Genomic DNA, 20,531 nt, shown 5'->3' with positions numbered 1-20,531 from the left:
TTGATATAATCAAAAATGTTTTCATCCTTTTAACTGAATCATGCTATTTTGAAGTTCATCCACTAACTTATCTTCCATCAGTTTTCTTCATACTTCCCTTCATGCTTAGTGGCATGATTAACATCTGCAAACTGTGTAGGGTTGATTATGCTGCAAATCATTTGGTTACTTCCATCATTATTCAACATGCAAAGGAGAATAAAATAAGATTAGAATTACTCTTCCATAAATTCTCTCAGGGAGTTCACAAATGCTCCCTTGTCCTCTCTACTCCAGCTCCCTTGTTATTTTTCAGTTTCATAAGCTGGTTAGATGGAGTCAGAAATAAACACAAAATGCTAAGAGCTGTCTTGGCAGCCTCCATTGAATTCCCACCATAAGCATTTTCACATCCCACAGCAAGCAAGCCAGCCAAGGTGTTTCGTAAGAGTAACCCACAAGTCTTAACAAACGCATTTACGAAATTAGCTAGAGCTCTCACCATTTATGCTACAGCATCTTGCAAGGGTCTAAAAACCTCACCTCCAGATCCAAGCAACCAAAAGCAGCTTTTCATACCAAGCTGTTGTCACTAGGTCCTGTATAAGAAGGAGTTTAAAATGTACTCAAGCAGCAAAATAGAGAATTATGCTTCACCAATTATTCTGATGAATTTTGCTATGGAAGTCGTCTAATGTCTAGCACAACATGAGAGTTTTTTGTACTAACCCTGTTTTAAGACCCCTCTAGCACAGTCCACAGATCTGTTCTGTACTAATAATGTTCCCAAACTCAATCATTAGAAACTGCTACCTCCTCTAGCTCTGAAAGACAAAGTAAAAAGAATTAAGGCAAGAATTAAAACTGCTTCATACAATCCAACTTCAATCAGAATACAGAACATCCCAAACAAAGTGTTTCTGAGCACTTTGCATGTCCTCCTCACCTCTAAAAACACTCCATTACTACAGTTTAGAAAGGTAACTGAGTAAAATGAACATATCCCAAGTTATTCTCTTTAGATATATCAAATTAATAGAAAAGTAAAAAAAATAGGGATAATTTATTTTTATACAACTCTTCAACAGACCTTGATGACATATTGATCAGTACTGCCAGAGACCAGAGGACCTGGTGCTCCCTAACACATAGGCAGGATACTTTTCTGCTCCATACAGCACTGTAAAGAAGACATCACGGTGAGTTTTCTGGCAGCCTCAGCACACGCAGTGCTTCCAGGTACAGGCAGCTCTGACACAGCCATAGCTCAGACACACCTACCTGCTCCACATCTTTTTCTGGGGACTCAGGCACTGTCAATCCCACACCCCAACCATGCTCAAACTCTCTAAGTACAGAAGAAACTCAGCAAAGACACAAGATTAAGAAGTGGGCAGACGATGCCCATGTAAAAGATGAGATAAACTGACATTTAAAAGTAGGAGGCATAAAACAATGTCTACAGAAGCTGCAGATGCCTGCTCTGAACACAAATGACATGAAAATGTCAATCCTTACATAAAAATATTTCTTAGAGGACACACTGTTATGTTAGCCTATATACACTTTTTTTCCCTTCTGATTTTCAATGGAATATTTTTCCAAATACATGGTTACATGAAAAATTACATTGGTGACAGTTTGACTGCTCCAATTACTGCATAGTTACTTTGTTTTGTCCAAATTGGTAGCTGAGGAAGGGTGCATAGACATTTAATGACAGGGTGTCTGAGTGACCATGTTGTGTTCCCAGAACTCAACAGAAAAAAGAAGCATAGCCTTTTGTGCATTTCTGCCTGATGTAACTTCAGGAAGTTACTTCTTATGAATGCAAAAATCATCATTAATTTTGGAGAGGATTTTTAAAACTTGTTTTATAAATATTTTCCATAGAAATCTGGATATTTAGCTCCTTCCCATTTCCCTACTGAGACTGTTAATCAAACTACCACTATAGCACACTGGTTATACACAAAGTTTCGATTAATTTTGCTGTGACTGAATTAAATTGCAAATGCCTCAGAGTTCTGACTTGACCCTTTTATTCACAAATTCCAAGACACGCACTTAAATGTATTGACTAATAACGACTGAAATAAACTCTTCTCATCGTGCCCACCTTATTCTCCTCATGTTCAAATACACCAGGTTATTTATTTTCATATTTCAATTCTCAACATATACTTACACTGAAGGCTATTCAGTCCAGGCAATACTTTCTTACTAGCCCAGGTGTTATATATCTATATATATCTAATCTCAATCTTTTAATATAATATTGTTTCATTTTAAATTCAGTAATACTGATAGTGATAAAAGAACAGAGTGTTTCTGGGACTTTGGATTATGGATAGATCCAGACAGTGAATCTGAGGTGAGAATGCACGCTTTGGAGAAGAAGTTTGATGTCCACTTAAGGTACAGATAAAAGTTACACCTTTCTCATGAAAGACTTAAGAGTTATTTGTAACTCACAGTGACATTTCACCACTAAAAATAAAATAAACAATATGTATGAGGTTGCTGCCTTTTTGTAATTTTATATAGTCATTTCCACAAAATCATATTCTTATTAAAATATGATCTACATGGACAATGCTGCAACAATCTAAGTAGTTTAACAGTAGTTTGAACTACTCAGGTCAAACTTACTGATTAGGCAAGTGCACTATTTTTGTCAAAAGAACTGTATATGAAGACACAAAAACCAAGTAGCTTCCTGGAAGGTAACTTAACACTACAATACAAAATAGAACTTTTCTGCATTCTTCCTCAGGTTAGGGTTTCTTTCCTAGTTTCTTTAATAATGTTGTGTTGAAATATTTAACAATTATTCAGCTTTAAAGAGCTAACACCAAACAATTTTCACTGTTGATCTCAATCAGCTTCTACCTACTTCAGCTCTCTAAACGCAATTCAGAAAGCCCTGAACACAAGTAAAATTTAGGCTGAACTGTTAAGTCACAGACTAGCCTTCTGTCAAAACTCCACAGCTCAATCCTGCTGACTTCATGTTGCTCAGGATATTTCACAATGACCATTCTTTTCTAATGCTACCCCAAACAGCAGAAACTCTGTCGTGTTGCAAAGAGGTGAGAGACAGTACTACCATCCCAGCAGATGACCTGCACCAACTGTGTTTCTGTTCTGCTCAAATCTCATTTGTTCCAGTAAATCTGCTCTACACAGAAAACAGGAACACAAAATACAGAGTAGAGATCGCTGAAAAGAACACTTACCAAGCACACGTAAGCATTACTAAAATACATATCCAAGTGGTACTGTGTCATAAGCACATTTGAGAAGAAGGACATGAGATTAACAGGAGTCTACCAAACAATTACTTACCATGTTCTCCACAGTCCCTCATCTATATATCTTAAGTACAAACACTCATCTCCTTTAGCACACAGCAAAGTATCCTCTAGGTCTCGCAACAAGACAGCAAGTAGTTTTTTTAATTTCTTTTTTTTTTATTACTTTCTTGGGGGTTTTGCTTGGTTGGTTGGTTTTTTATACAATTTTACCCACATCATCTGACACAGACTGTTGATACCAGTAAAAGAACATTGTAACGGAGTTGTTGCAGGTACATCCATGTTACACATAGCCCCATCTGTCTGTAAAATAAATAAATTAATAAATGAAGGGCTGAGATTTCCCCCTTCCACAGGGACATGAGTACTTGTGACTTTCTCCAGGTGCTGCTCCCCAAGAAGCATATGAAAATGCATCTCTCAGAAAGCACCACTATGACAGGATCCACTGCAAATGCACCTTCCGCTCTTGTCTTGCTTCCCTTTCAACTTAATGGGACATTGTAGTATTGTCTAAAGTACCTCTTACATAGAGCATAGGTTCTCATCAATTAAACCTGCAACAGAATAAATTTAATTTCCTATCTTCTTCCTACCTACACTGACTTGAGAAATATTTTACTCCAGGAATAGCCTCAGGGGGCTTCACAGAAGAAGGCAGAGAAATGGTATTTATCCTAAGAAGAAAACAGAAGTAGAAGTGTTTCATCCAAAATTCTAAACTCTGTCTACATCTACCTCTGCCCCCACTTACCTGATGAATAAACAAAATATTAAATGTGCTGGCATTTATTGTAGCTATTTTGACTGCTCCCAGTTCAGCAGACTACAGTCTCAGCTCATACAACCCACAATAATTCTGGAAGGTGTAAAACCAACCCTGCTTACCTTTCATCCCAAACTTAGAGTGTCTTCCAAACTTCAGAATAATGAGGGTTATTACTAAGCCAGTGCACACCAGTGCTGCAATTCCCACCACAACGTACACCTAAAAAAAATTGAAGACATAAACAGACCTGTTTGTTTTGGTTTTGTGTCTTCCAAGACATCCAACATACATCCAGATTAATCCAGTTATGAAAAGAGAATAATTTCAACTGGGGAACATTTGCACTCAGATCAAAGCATATAAAAAGAGACACTTGTTGAGGTTTCCTCTATTCTGCAGATAACAGAGATTCAGACACTTATGAGAAATTTTTCAACATCCTACACATCCAAGGCAGGTGGGAGGGAGTGTACATCACCCTTTTCCCTTCCAGAAGAGTGGCATGTTACAAGAAAACACATAAGAACAGTACATAAGAAAAAAGAATGTACTGTGGGGATAGCTGAATAGTCATATAAATTACCTGGAATGGCTGTGAAGGCTCTATCACTGGAAATACCAAAACCAGAGAGGCCACAACCATAAAGAACCATACAAGCCCTGCTTTAATCAAGGGAGCCTGGACCAGAGGACTTTCACAAGTCCCACCTTTACCACTTCGGCAGTTCAATGACTCTGTTATCAGATGAGACAAGACTGTCTTGGATCCTCCCAATTTTTAGCACATTATCCCAACTCACAGTCTACTGTCTGGTTCATGAATGCACATTCTCATCTGCTTGATGCTTTAGAGAGTCAATGATGGAGGGAGGCTGCAATGTCAACCAGGCTGGTAACCCACTATCAGTTTCCAACATTTCAGTTCAGGAAGACATGAGAGGCAAGGCAAGAAAGAAGGAGGCCCATCAGTTCAGCCACCTGTACTGAAATCTATTTAATGAAAAGCCATTTAATAAAAAATCTACATTAAATCATGTCTTAAAACATACAGATAGACTCTGAAAATTCATTGCAGCACATCACGTCTCTAACATGGAGGTGACTCCAGGATGTGTATTTAACCAACAATCATCAAACTGCCTTGGAGGTCTTTGTTTTGAAGATTTGCTGTCCTTGACCAAAAATAAAATGCAAAGTCTTAGCCTAAAAAAATGACACCTAAATTGTTCAGAAAAGCAAGACACAAACCAGCTGTTTTACTTGAACTGAAAAGTGATTCATTAATTCAAAAAAAGTGGGGGAAGGACAAGAGTGGGGAGCACTGATTTTATTTTTCATCCTTTTTTTTTTTTCTTGAGTTTTGATTACAACACAGTAATAGCTATAGTTCTCTCATAGGCCAGAGTCTTATTATAGTGTCTGCAATTTTTTAAGTTGTATAGCCAAAAAGTTCACAAAGATCACACACCAGAAAACAATGCTTATACTTACAGTGATGCTATCTTCATTCTCTTTGTTGGAAACATCCGTTGAAGTGATCTGATTACTGTTATTTGTGGCATCTCCAAGATCATTAGGTGTGGTTTCATACTCTTAAGAAAGGAAAAAAAATGTTGCTTTTATAACTTCATAGCTTTGGTGGAGAAATGGTTTTTTATATTATTTCTGCTCTGTAAGATGGTAAGGCCACTATCAACTTTGGGAATTTAAGCTTTTAGGACACAACTCATAATTGCTAAAGAAGCTGGAATGTTTTGGGGGTAATCACTGTGGCACGTAAAGGAACAAAGGTGCTGCAACTGACAAATGTGAGAAAAAAGAAGCAATCTACATGATAACGTGTATCCCTACTGGAAACACTAGAGTCAAATAAGAACTGCATCCATAGAGCTATTTTTATGTGCTTCTGACTTCCCATTAAAAATGAAAGACTGCCCTCTACACTGAAATTCACCAGCCTTGTATTCAGTCAAATAGAGGACAGTCTTGGAAATTACCTTGAGCACTTCTGTTTTCCTGAGAAGAACTCAGCAGATGGGTTTCACGCTATCTTACTGATATCAAATGTGAAATAGCTGTTTTGTTTAATAAATTATTTTTTTTAAATGTAACATGCACAGAGGTTACAGTTTAGTATTGCTATCACACAGATAAACCTTTAAAAATTAAAGTGACTGAGATGGTGTGAAGAAATTTGATTGATTTATCAAAATAATTCCACTGACGTGGCTGCTGGGGTAAAAGCAGAACTATTCCGTACAAAGAATAATCATGGCTCAATTATTTATAAGAACTTCAAAATAAAACACGAATATCTACAGTCCATTATTTCCTGAAAAAATTATTCAAATAAGAGAAAAGTAATTGTGTTTTTTATATATATATATGAAATTAAGATAAACATGCATTAAAATAAAAAGTTTAAATGTATTTATTTTATTATTACATCTGGGAACACACATAACATTTTAATTTTATGACTGTAATATATGCAGATGAAAGAAACAAAGGGCAATAACTGCAACTATTATAAAGTACACCTCCAGTATCCTAATTTAAGTTTGCAATTAAAAGTGTATTTCTTTATTGCTTCGATTAAACTCAATGCTATAAGCCTGCAGATGAAATCTTAAATGTGAATTTGAAAAACCTCTTGCTAACTACAGCAGCAGGAGCATTTCTGAGCATAGAGCTCCAGCTGAGCGAGAGCAGGGAGGGCTTGCACCTAAGCAGTATTCTCCTTTAGCTCCTAAGACCAGTTTGGAGAGCTCAGCTGGCAGTATTAGTAAGAAGTTGTACTGGGCTTTTGATCTTCAGGCATGCAAGGACACATTTGCTTTCTGCAAAGCACTTGCAGGCTGCAGATTTTTTTTTTTTGGTACAGGAAGCTGTCAGCTACCTCTGGCACCAGTGCTACAGTCAGCATAGTCAGGATGTCTAAACAACCCACTTAGTCTATTTTGGCTCTAAACTATGCATACCAAAGGACAGACTCTTTCAAGACAAAAGGTGTACTAAATATACAGAGTTTTCAGGAGAAAAAAATATTAAAAAATTCCTGATCTTTTACCATTTGAATTCTCCAACTCTGCACCGCATCTGTGTGTGTGTAGCTTACCATGCAGCAGCAACAGGAGAATGAACAGCATTCCTCGCTCATCCAGGCAGCACAACAGCTGCCTGAATGGCTCACCTGCACAAGCAGACTGAAATTTCGGACAAGATTCTGTGCTGACCATCTCCGTCACTCCGAGTACATCCTTTGCCAGAGCAGAGGAGGAGACTTGTACTTCATTATTTGCAGGCAAAGTCTGCTTTATAACAAGTATTTCAGCCTAAAAAAAATTGGCTTCTTTACAATTAGCTGGGAAAATTTTCACAAAGATGGTTTTGGCCAACCCTATATTTATTATTGTTTTATAAGACTATTTGTAAAACAAAGGTTGAAGAAGGAAATTTTTTGCTCCCAATTTCACCTGTAAATAACAGCTAATGCTATTTGTAGTTCTGTTTATGTTCAGGCCTGTTTCAAACTACTGGAAATCACACACTGGATGACTAAGGAGAACCAAAGGTCTGGTCGCTGAATCCTCTGAATGAACTTCTGTATTAAAATGGGCAAGGGCTAAGACAGGCTACACTGGTCTTGCCGCCTAACTGTGAAACATTTGCATTTGAGGTACTGCCAGATCTTCAAAGCCCCTTGAAATGGGTGAATCAGGCAAGGAAAATACACGTGACAGCTATCCAGCCCAAGCTGGGCAATTTGAGTTAAACAAATTCCTGTTCATTTCACTATGAAATCCTGACATAGACACTGAGCACTCCCACAGACAGGGTCACGCCTTTTGACTCATGCTAGATAAGGCTCATATTGCTTTAGGGCCAGGTTCTCTGGGGCTCTATTACCTCACGCAGCCACCAGTGACTAATAACAGCTGCAGTGATTTGCAGCTGATGCTGGCCAGTATTTTACAGCCATTTCACAAACAAGGCACATGGTGGCTGGGATAGACAGAACAGCACAGTCACATCAGCACTGGGGGTTGCTCTGCACAGTCATTCTGGGTTTTGGCAGATATGGGGCAGATTGTCTCTTATGTTCACAACCACATTAGAAGAGGCATCATGGCATGAAAATATGAACACAGAGCCAAAGGAGTTGTCTTTGCACTCAATGTCCTGCTCAGACCCATATGAGTCGGTTTATTTCTCTCAGTTAATTTCCAGATGGTATCAGGACTGCATTCTGTCTTTATCTTTTCCCAGAGGTGACACAGAGGTGAGCTAGAGGCACAAGTGACTGCTCCATGTTTGTGGAAAGCATTGCCCCATGCAGGCAGGACTCCTCTCAGCAAACACTGTCATGCAACCTGATGCCACCTCACCAGATCTTCTGATTTCTGTTGTATGTTCAAAATACTTAACAAAAACATTTGGAAATTGCCTCACATCACAAGGACAACAGTTTCAAACAGCAGGAAGAACAGGCAGGAATAAAGAATGTGGCTGTCTTCACCAGGCCTAGGTCTTGCAAGCTGTGATCTGCTAGCAAAACTCAATGCACACACCTCATCAGAAACCCACCCAAGTCAGTCAAAGCACAGCTTTAGCACAAGGTTAAAGCCATAAACAGGGATCAGAACCTTGATAGAAAGTTCAGAATCAAAATCTTCATGCATACAGCTTATATAATACAACACATGAAGAAACTGTGCAAATCATCACCACTTTCCCATCCACAACCCTCCCTTCTCCTTCTCCTCCAAAAAAGAAAGTTTTGGAAAGAGAGGGAGGAGAAGCTATCCTTTGGAGTTTCTAAGCATTTGAAGTCAAATTGATGCTTCAATTGCACATTTGCTAAAGTTTAATGACACGGAATGGAATCAAAGCAATACATTTAGAGCAGCTTTAGGTAACCTGAGTCATGCTATTCATCCAAATAAAAAGTACTCCGAACAGGATCCAGCTTCAAGCTGTTTGTGCGTATGGTGGGTAAGATGAACTTTTCTGCTCACCAGAACTATACCAGATTTTTTTTTTTTTTTAACCAGACAGTTGCTTTTTATTCTGTAGCTTCTATTTCAGTGCACATTGGCTTTCACTTGGTACATTTTGCCTAACTAAAAAACTAATGTGAACACTGTGCCATCAAAATCTTCTGGCACACACTCAGCACTGCTGAATTATTGGTCTGCTTATGCAAGAGAGATTAAGGGAAGGTACAGAGCAAAATAAATTGCCTACAGGAAAAGTTACTTGTGCCAACTTAATTTCTAAGTGGGATTTAGGGGTACAATTTGGAAGCAAAACAAGTATGGAATCATCCCTGGAAAAATAAATTAACCTGTATAAAGAGAAATCACAAATTCTCTTTCCTCCAAGAAATGCCTCCAAAAGGTTCACAAAATCTCACGTCTGTGAACTACATCACACAGCTGTCATCCTACAGGATCAACTGCACCCATTTGTAGCAGTGGATTTATGCTTCTAACGTGAATCCAGAGCAGTGCAGTAAGTAAAACATTGTATTGTCACCACATATGTTAAATATAAGGCAGGAGAATCAAAACCACAAAGTACTTTTTAGAGCTATATTATTCTGTGTGACATTTTAATTTAACTAAGCCAAACATTTTAACATTTAATGTTTCAGTTCCTTCATTTCTGTTATTAAAAGAAAAGAAAATCAAATATATACCATAAACGTCTGGATCCAAAATTGGGCCACTACCTGCACAAGGAAAAAAGAGAGAGAGGGAAGGAAAAAAAAAAAAAAAAAAAAAAAAAAAAAAAAAAAAAAGAGTTTTGTAAATAAATTGCAAATGCTGTAATAATAATTTCTTTAGGAGTAGTTTTGAGAGTTGACTTTATTTGCCATAGCAATCATAAGTATCTACTTGAATGCAAATCAACATCAATAACTTCAGTTTATTAATTATATTTACAATTATCTTAGCATTATCCCAAAGGTTAGTATTTTGCTTCATATGTGCACATGGCAGTAATTCTGGCAGGGGCACGTGTTATTTTACAACTGGGCAAACCCCTATTTTATATATATGGATGTATGTATATACATATGTGCATATATATACATATATATATATGTATATGTATATATACATATATATGTATATATATGGAGTAAGTGAAACAATAACTATTCTTGTTGAAAAATCAAAAGTAAAATTTTCTCTGAATTCAAATGGGAGAAGATTTCCCAGAGCTTTAGCAATCACTGAATTTTACTTGATAAAAAAATTATGCTATTGTATCATTGTGTGAGCAAACAATTTTAAGCTGTGAGCTGGCAAGTTAAGGGCTACAGGTAGAAATTACCTAAGCTGCACCATTTGATTCACTCTGTAAAAGGATGCTTCTTTTGCATCCAGCTGCACAGCTGATACACAGACACAACTCTTACTGAGAAGAGTCAGATGTCTCAGGAACCAGACTTTACGCTAGCACATGGATACACAGAAATTAGTGAACTGTTATTCATGTTTTGCAAGATACTTGTGTTATGTTTGAACATACCCATTCATTTTGATCTATAATGTACTTCTAGCATAGCTTATGTAGTAGGCCTATAGTTATCTCTTCCATATTTTTTCTCTCTGTTTTTGCAGGCTTGGAAATAAAATTAACTAATTAAAATCTCTAAAGATGAATACAACTTCAATAAACATAATTATCTTTATACTACTACACAGCAAAATCCATAAAAATTCACTACATAAAAATTTACTACACACTAAATCCATAGCAGTAGCATTGCATGGGCATAATGCCACAGTGAATTAAGAGCAGAAAACCACTGTTAACAGCACGAGAACCGGTGCTGAAAATACCAGTTGAAACCTATTTGTAGAATGGCAGAAGAAAATTAGGCTTATTTTTAAATGCACTTGAAGAAATTCCAGTATCTAGGGATACATGTCAGTAGATCCCATGAGAACTGTGATATCAATCGGCAGAAATAAATAACCAGTGAAGAAAGCCTAACTATCTACCCTCAAGTAATATGAACAGAGATTTTTGCCCACAAAAGTTCATGGTTTCAATTTTCCAAATGCAGAACATCCAGCTGCTGAAAAACAGTACTGCTAACTCACCTTCTGTAATCTGAAGTGGAAAGAAAACCCCATACAACAAAAAAACTCCCAGTCCTTTATTTATGAGTTAAATGTAAACATTTTTGTTTCTATTCACTGGAATTGGGGTAAACTAAGAAGGTTAGTATAACCCTTAACTCCTCCCAGACATATAAAATAAGATGTCATCATTCCATTCAAATGTCTTTTAGGTAACTAAACACTTCAAATAAAGCTACAAAAATCAATATGGTGGATAACCCCCAAATTTCTGTTTAGTATTACTTTTTATATTTAGCACATAAAAACATACCACCTTAATCATCAGTTGAAGTTATTTTAACATTAAACTTCACCACAGTCCATTTGCACACTTACAATTATTCTCAATCTTTACAAACACAATCTCTCATCTTTACAAACTACAATTACACCCAGATTGTTTGCTTCTTTCTTTATAAATTTGGCAATTTCAAAATAAAGCAGCAGCAAAAGACTCAATCAAAAAACATACTTCTGCAAAAAACATGCACAAGCGATATGCTATTTCTAAGACATATTTAGCATATTCTTTTACTTTGACAAGATACGTGTGACTTGGACTCTTTCATCTGAATTTTAACATAGAGAATTAGTAGATGAATAAGCTTAATTCAAAATATCTATTATTGGTAAGAATCTCTCCCACATTCACTAGCCATTTTGGATCAACTATGGGAACAGAATAAACCATGACCATTTCTTGCTCACTGTTGACAGTAGTTAGTCCCAAATAATAAAGTCACTCTCGGCAAGAATTGGAAACCAAGAACTTTAGCAGACTAAAGTGAGTTAAAAATTCAGCTAGTAAAGCAGGAAATTCATTCTTCCAGGTCTTCACATTTAAAACAAATTCTTAATTTACAGCATTAACTTGGGTATCATTAGCACAATCAAAATCCCACTATGGTACCTGGTTTCCTCTCTTTCATGCCTGCATCCTCAGACCAGTGAAAAACAGTTCTTCAAGGAGCATACTGAAGTTACAAGCAGCTTAGCAAAATGCATCTTCATCATGTTTGATCCAACTCTGAAAGTGGACTCTTACACTATTGATGTAGAACATACTACAGACTTATACACATTTACTTTGGGTAGGCATATGGATTATAGGTGAGGGGATTTTTTAATTTTCTCTCTCTCTCTCTCCTTTTTTTTTTTTTTTTTCTTTTTTTCATTTTTTCTTTTTTTTCTTTTTCTTTTTCTTTTTTTTCCCCCCATCTTCAGAGCATTTGCTGAAGTGAGGAAATAATCAGAGTCTGAAGCTCAGTGAGTGTACCCCACCCCATGAAACATCAGAACTGGTATTTAATTCAGTCATGAAGACATGAAAATGAACATAATACCAGGGTGTGGGCCTTAATCTTTATGCTTCAGCGTACAATATGTGGGCCAAAAGAAGAAACTACATAGTAACGACAGCCCTGAAAAAGCCTTTTAAGGATTTGAAAAAGCCTGAGAGTGCTTTAAATAGCAATAGTATAGAGTGAAAAATGTAATACAATGCATTTGCTTTTAGATGAGCTTCAGAGGACGAGACAACAATGCTGTGATATTTCCTAAACCTCAATTCCATGATTCTTGCTGGAGAAAACTAAAAACAATATTGAGGAGGCTAAGTAGATAAACCATCTCTCCAGCTGTTAATTTTTAAGACTGGTTTGGTGCCATCCACTATGCATGAACAAATTTATAATGCAGCTACATCCTGTCTATATATACGCCTATTTCCTCTATACGCTTTTTGTGCTCCACTACAGGTCTTGGGAAACTCTTAAAGAATGTAGCACAGTTTATATTAGTAGATTTACACTGTCTAGGAATATAAAAGGCATGGAAAAAATAAATCATGTTTTCTTTCTAAATTAGAGGATAACTACAGTTCTATTTATTGTGGGCAGAAGCATCAAGGAACAACAGAACAGGAAAGGGGATTTGGATCAAAGACCAAAAAACTTATAAAATCACCTAATGTATTAGAAGTAGCTGATACTCTGCTATAAAATGAAGCCAGGTTCGTATTAAATAATCATGGTGTAAGAGAACTTCCACTGTACACAGAACATCCATGAGGTAAAATGTTTTCCTGAAGAAGTAAAATGCAGTATTAGCTGAAACCATGGCATGTTTCTGTAATGAGTCTCTTTAAGGAAGAACTCCAGGGAAAAAAGAGGAGAGGAGCAGTGAGCACAGCAGGAGTAAATAAAGCCTGGTTTTATCAGCTCTTCATCTCCTCCTAAGAATGGGAAAGCAAAACATCTATGACATCTCTCCCTACAGCAAACTGAGCTGAAAGGGAAAAAATGAAATACTGACCACGTTTTTACGGTCTGTGGCCTGAGATGTAGGAAGATAATTTAAATATTCATCACTTTTTTTTCCATCAGATAACAGAGCACTGCTGTTCAAAACAAAAAGGTAACTACTTATATCACGTGGTCAAAAAGACAAAGATACATAGTTTTATATTTTGAGGTACGACTATGAAATTATCTACACAAGACCACAACTTCTATTTCTACTCCAAATGTGCAAGGTCCACACAGAGTTTTCTTCCACATGCTCCAATATGCTTGCACATACAGTGACCGTTATTACAGACACTTCATGTGTGGTTTGGAAGATGTGGGAAAAGATCAAAACACCATGAATATCAATCACTTACAGTAGGCCCTGCAATTCAGTCCACCTTGAGCCTGCCCATATAGTACTTAGAAATGGCAAGGAATCTTTAGAGCAACTGAAGCTGTAACCATCTTGAATGCTGGTACTCCTAGCAATGTGGGCAAAGACACTAGACAAATGGCAACTGGACACCAAAATGCCTGTTAAGATCCGACACCTCATCCATCCTGCTGCTGGGTTACTAGTTTTCTCTCCAGTTCCCTCTGGTGTCCTAGAAACAACATATTATCATGAACTCTCTTGACAGCACTATCACTTTTGCAGCAAGGCTCTAGATGCCATACAAGCATCCTTCCCATCCTTGATCCCACTGCCTAGTTCCATTCATATGCAGTACAGCAAGTTACAGAGGGGCTCAACTGGCACTCAGTGCTTTTCAGGATAAGAACTGAGGCTTGGGAAAACTTCAGAAACAGCAACTTTTCATTAGCCTTGGCTGGCAGGGGGTATGGTTACTCAAAGGTAGATTTACAGGGCACTGGCATGACCTCTCTTCAGAAGCCACAAACAAGAAGAAAATGCTCAAGAAAAACATTATTTTACAAGTAATATTGAAGACATTCATTCTGAGAAAAAAAGTTCTATAAAAACCTTCCTCCAAAATAGTTAAACTGGCCAAAAGCACTATTTCACCGCTTTCATCAATTTGCAATTGTTAGCATTAAAAAAAACCCCAAAACCTACACTCACCATCTCCAGGCACTGACATGAAATGAGCATCAACTCGTTTTTCATCCTCTCCATAATCATTCTTCGCAAGTAAGGTATAAGCACCATTATTCAGGTGTGTAGGATTGTCCAGCTGAAGGCAGCCATGGTATTCACTTTGATTGATAACGTGTATTTTAGTACAGATGTATTCAGACTCATTCAGTACAGCTCCTTCATAGAACCACTGCAATGTGGGCTTAGGGTTCCCTTTCACAGTGAATGGAATACACCAGTGGTGGTCTGGGGTCGGAGACTCAATAAATGTGATATTTGGTGCAACTATATTGGAAAAAAGAGTGAAGAGCATCAGAATATTCTGAACATGTCCCTCCTCCCTTCCCTCTCTTCCTCCCTCCCTCCCTCCCTCCCTCCCTCCCAAGTTTTCATGGGAGTACTTTTCATTCATCATGACAAATGTTACTAGATGGAATGGTACCTATTTGAAAGATACTCACACAGGAACATACCTGCTCTGTCTAGAGTATTATGCTGAACTGAACTGAAGCCGCTCTTTAGAAAGGAATAAAACAAACTAGTTTCAAAGACTGAAAACGTGTTAAATCACTTAAAACGTGTAAGGTGTGAGGACTTCAGTTATTGGATCACTCAGAAGGAGGACAAAGACATTTTATCCTTACTTTGCTGAAAAAATGGTGCAAAAGAGTGCTGAAGGAAGACAATAGCACTGAAAATATTTAAAATCTGCTGAAAGCAAATACGACTGGAAAGACAATCAGCTAGGAAACCAAATTTACAGATTATTTTCTTAACAGAATCAAAGACAGAACAGATAACTTAATTCTCTAGATTCTTCTGTCAGGGAGAAATAATTCTCTACTACACATATTTTCACCCTTGTTGAAACCTGCTAAATGCCTCAAGTTTACAAACCTCTTCTGTTTCCCTCAAGAGATTATTCCAACACCTTTCCCATTATTTTCCTTAAAATTTATTCTTAAGTACATCCAATTCCTTCTAGTTATAGTCCCTTTTATCACTCATAACAGTGCCAAGTTCAGAATCTCATTTACAATCTTCAAATACTTCTGGTTTATGTTCTTCCCCATACTTATTACATATCCAACTTCAATGTACAAACCTACATCTATAGTGTTTTTTCTAGTTTACTCTGTCATAAGCACATGCTGAGCAAAATTTGCCATCTACGAAGTGTTCCATTCCCATCTTCAGTTAAACAGAGGGTTGTGACTTGAGAAAACATGCTGTATAGTTCATGTCAAATGAATTCAGCCTGGAGCTTTTCTACGAAAAAAGTGTTTCTGTACACTATATGCCTCTTCTCCCTTCCTTTGTCCTGAGAAATGACTGCACTATTCAAAGCTGTGACAAATAAGTTTACATCTGGCCATACAAACATTGAACAAAGCAACTGTTGTTTTAGGTAGTAAGAACTTAAATGTGTAGTCTCATATAATTCTGCCAGCCTTTTGATATATTCATATTTTGTACTGCATAAGGCAGTATGCATGGACATACACACCATTACAAACCTGCCCACACTGACAGTGACATTCAGTATTCAGGATTTCAGACCTTTACTTACAGATTCTTTTAAATGGAAGACAAAGCAGTCAGAAATACATTTTTTTGCAGAATACAGAGCTGAAAAAGATAAATGCAACAATGGCTGACTGGGCTACTGCTAGCATTAACTGCAGTAGATAGTTCACATGCCTTAAGGGTTTTAATTTCTACTGCCTGAAGGTCCAAAAAACTACCCCAAACAGTTACTGCCAATGCAGTTTGGCCTCCAGGTCTGTATGGAGGCCCACATACGTACAGAATACTGTAAGCTCGGCAGAGGCCTGGTCCTCTCCCACAATGTTCTCTGCTACACAGGAAATCTCCAGTCCACTGTCCATTGATGAAACGTTCTTGATGGTGAGAGAGGCAGGGTTCTTATTTGTGTCACTCTAAAATGATCAGAAAAACATTTACACGTCAACCACAGGATTAAGAACAAAAGAAGAGGGAAGGAATTACTGGCCACAGCTGAATGGCACTTTTCATCTTCCTTTCCTTTTAGCTGTATCTGTCTACAAATAATGAAAGCCTTATTCTAGTGTCCTATCGAAAGAGACATAAAACACCTACAGAACCAAATGTAAGAGTCAGTGGCAGCTGCAAAGTTCTGCTACAACATTGCACTCAACCATGTTTCTGCCCTGTCACTTTCAGTCTGTGCCATTCTTTTACCACTTTATCCACTCTACACAATTTTTTTTTCCCTCTAATCATATAACCTTGCTCATTCCTCTCTTCTGCTTCATGACTGATTTCTACCTCTGCCAGTTCTCTAGAACTTTTTTTTCCTGACTATATTCTGGTAAATCCTTGCTTTACTCATCCTTTTCTCTCTTTCCTTTAAATTTATTCTTCACAACTCTTCCACTGCTGCTTTCTGAGCCCTACTGTATCTTGACATGTTTTCTATTTCCTTCTTAACCAAATTTCTCTCGAAAGCTTTTTTTTTCTCAAGAAACCTTCCACAAGAAACTGCATACCTTCTGCTACCTAAACTATTGCCTAAGTACTGTTTTATGTGTTTAAGAACAAGTTAATTAAGGTAAGAATGATGACTCTTAAAAATCTCAATTCTTATGATTCTTAGAAAGGTCAGTGTCTATCTACAGCCTTAAATAACATATGGACTATGCAACTATGTCACACCAGTTAAGCAAATATGGCTGAATTAACCCCCCACACAAAAAGCACCAGCAAAGCTAGTTATTACTCCAGTGTTAATAAATCAAACCCTTCATATGATCTCCAAATAATTTTTTCCATACTTGAATTTTTCAAAAACAGCTAGACTATTTTGTTAAACTGGAAAGGAACCAAAGGACACTCCAAAAATAAAAAATAATTATGATAATCTTCAAAACTACTTTTTGAGGTTACTTTCTGTTAACGTACACTGTCAGTGCTACAGACAACCCAAACAAGTAACCCACTATAATTGTAAAACCACAGCAACTTTAGGTGGCAGTCAACAGGAATATGTGGGAACACTCCTGCATACAGTCCTGTCCAAACAGAATTTTGAACCTTGAGATGACACCCTAGCTCCACTTGAGTTCAATGTCCCTTTGATCTCAATGTGACAGTAGGGGAGGCAGGTGGAAAAGCAAACACCCCTTCACACATTTTCTTATTTTGCAACTCTCAGAGCTGAGCACTCCTCAAAGCTGGACTAGAAGCAGAGGGGCTGAAACACAGGCTCAGGGCTGAAATCTAGAGCAAGAAAAATCTAAACATCAATCAAACTATCCATCAACACAGAAACTCAGAACATTAAGGTTAGCTTTGCAGAGCTAGAGCCTAGTTTTAACATTTGCTAATTCTCTCTTTTAAAACAGGTCAGAAAAAACAGTGAAAAGAAGCATAAAAGATGAAGAAAATGAAGGCAGAAACTGAGATATGGAAGTGAAAGAAAAGAAACCAAAAGCAACACTCTTAGAAAAGGATAGTTGGGAATGGTAAATAAGGACTTCAGTGCTCTTCTGCTTCTGAAAAGACTGCTGTGCTCCATGGCTAAGGTTGTAGCCAGCCTGCACTATAAGCCTGTCTACAATAGCTTGATGTAGTTATGCCAGGACAGAATACTCATTGAAAACTTGAAGCAAATTGACCATGGCATTTCAAAGATAGGAGGGTTAAAAAAATTAGATGATCTCACTTTTTGAACAGAATCCCACATTTGTTGGCTCCTATAATTAATTTTTTTAAAAAAATTTTTAAAGAGCACAACTTGGCAGAAGTTCCCCAAACTGTTTTAATTTCTTGTGCTCAATGCCGACTGATGCCTCAATGCCTTTGGGGAGTTTTACAGATCAGAGAATATTTTAAAAATACAACTAGAGCTCTGCAGAGCTCTTACTTATGAGAGCTGGAATGAAAGACAGACTATTTAAATTCTATACAAGCCTGATATAATGAACTTTGGAAAGAAAATATGAAAACTATGAGACCCAAGAGGTCCTGTCTCCTCCTCACTGCAGGAAGAGTTTTGGAAGTACACTTCTCACACCTTGTACAGACCAAGAAGCTTTAGGCAGTGTACACCATCATGAATGTAGGAAAGCAAATGCCATAAAATTGTAATAAACATGGGGTTTTCCTGTGGTGAAATAATAGCAATTTATGAGTTCAGCAGCTGCTTATATGCCCCTCCTTTTCCAATATTTCTATCAGAAAGGACTTAAGCAGCACACAGTCTAGAAAAACCAGAAATATAAAGAGCCCAGAAAAGATATTCATACACCATTAAAAGAAACAAACCAGAACAAAACCAACCTGACAGTCTTTCAAGTAAAATTTTCAATTTCTAGGCTTGTTGTTGCTGCTAAGCATGTTGAAGAAAAATTAAACATGCCACAAAATATTTACAACCAAATTCTAGCACAGCAAATTATGAAATGAAAAAGAAATAAAATTACAGATGCAAAGGTTTTTTTCACAATCAGCATAGATTTGATTTAGTCTCTCAGTAGGCATATATCACTGATAATCAGAACGTTCTTGTTTTTCAGTATTCCAATTCACATTACTTCCAAAAATTTACATTACTCTCATTTACAAGTGAACATCCACAAACCCAGAGTGCAAAAGAGAATCTTGAGAAACAAATGTTTGCCGTTCCCCATAAGCACTGCCACAATCATCCTGGATTGAAAGTAACTGGAAGACAAATGTAATCCCAACATCAACTCTCTAGTTCATCTTTTAATAGAAAGTTAACTAGAGCTGGACATGAAACTTCATTCCATTCTTCAGCAGGTGTCACCTGAATTGTCACGTGCTTGAACACAAACCTTACCTCATGGTTTGAAACAAGATTAGTTACCACCCAGGACACATTTGGTGGTGGTCCGCCAGTAGTATCACAGTACAACGTGATGCTCTTTCCTTCCACCACGGTGATGTTGTAATTGCTTAAGTTTGCTGAGGGCAAGTCTATGATAGAAACAACAACACAATAACCCAACATGTACTTGTATTTGACAGAATAGACACCATGCAACTTTAAACGAGCCATATAAATGCAAGCACTACATCAAGTATTCACTGTAGTCAGTACTATTCAGTCAGGCAGCATAAGCGGCTCTTTGGAAATAAAAAAACTACAATTTTTAGCTGCTATGTATTTTCTGCACCTCCTCTGCTTCAGATCCTAAGAAAAGATAACTGCATGGGGAAATACATTAACTAGATAATTTTATAGGAATATATGTCAGGTGCACAAACAGACATTATCTTAACTTCAGGTTTTTGCTTCAAAATTTAAAAAAACCCCTCCTCCTTTACTCCTTAAAACTCAAACTATATCTCTCTCTTTATAACAGCTACAATGCAACCTCTACGTTCCACTGATGCTGTGGTATTTCCACTGTTCTCTGCAACACTAACAGAAAAATGCCATTAGCTTCTGGTATCCCACAGGAGAATGCAGCCCTCTCTTTCATACAGAGACATAGCTCAGAGAGAGCAGGGCAAAACCTTTGTCTTAAGCTCAAAGGGAGGAAAACAGAGAACTTAACAGATTGAACTAAAGAAGGGAAAGGACAGAAGAGAGGGTTAGCAATTGCACAGAGCTCTACTCAAGGCACCACAGCTGATTCTTCTACTGTCCTCAGGAAAGCAGAGCAGCAGTGAGATGATAGCACTCATCAGGAAATACGACCAGGTTTTACAAGAATTAGGACTCCCCCTCCATCTTACAGGGCTATAAATCACTCTGTGTGTCATTCTAAGGCACCCAAAGCAATGGGAACTTCCCAGAGAGCAAATTTATGCTGAATGTTTACAAAACCACAAAGAATTATAAAATTACCCACTCAAAAATAATACAAGCAATATCAGTGGATTTCAGGCACAGAGGAACTCACATTTTGTACTTATTTATGTAGTAAT

General features: G+C 37.3%; 1 protein-coding gene across 6 annotated transcripts in view; it reads right to left on the bottom strand.

Moving 5' to 3' along the window:
- NTRK2 (neurotrophic receptor tyrosine kinase 2) overlaps window positions 1-20,531 on the bottom strand; it is a 200,087-nt gene that overhangs the window by 138,326 nt on the left and 41,230 nt on the right. For all 6 annotated transcript variants that reach the window (XM_040089248.2, XM_040089246.1, XM_040089252.2 and 3 more), the window contains exons 6-11: window positions 19,438-19,574; window positions 16,399-16,531; window positions 14,577-14,876; window positions 9,767-9,799; window positions 5,557-5,657; window positions 4,185-4,284 (exon numbers count right to left, since the gene is read on the bottom strand). In XM_040089248.2, the coding sequence (XP_039945182.1) occupies window positions 4,185-4,284; window positions 5,557-5,657; window positions 9,767-9,799; window positions 14,577-14,876; window positions 16,399-16,531; window positions 19,438-19,574 (804 nt within the window). The remainder of the gene's footprint in view (window positions 1-4,184; window positions 4,285-5,556; window positions 5,658-9,766; window positions 9,800-14,576; window positions 14,877-16,398; window positions 16,532-19,437; window positions 19,575-20,531) is intronic.

This window comes from Hirundo rustica, chromosome Z (genome assembly GCF_015227805.2).
Source record: "Hirundo rustica isolate bHirRus1 chromosome Z, bHirRus1.pri.v3, whole genome shotgun sequence".
Taxonomy (NCBI): domain Eukaryota; kingdom Metazoa; phylum Chordata; class Aves; order Passeriformes; family Hirundinidae; genus Hirundo; species Hirundo rustica.
Note: the sequence above shows the minus strand (reverse complement) of the source record. Positions and strands in the feature narration are given on the sequence as shown.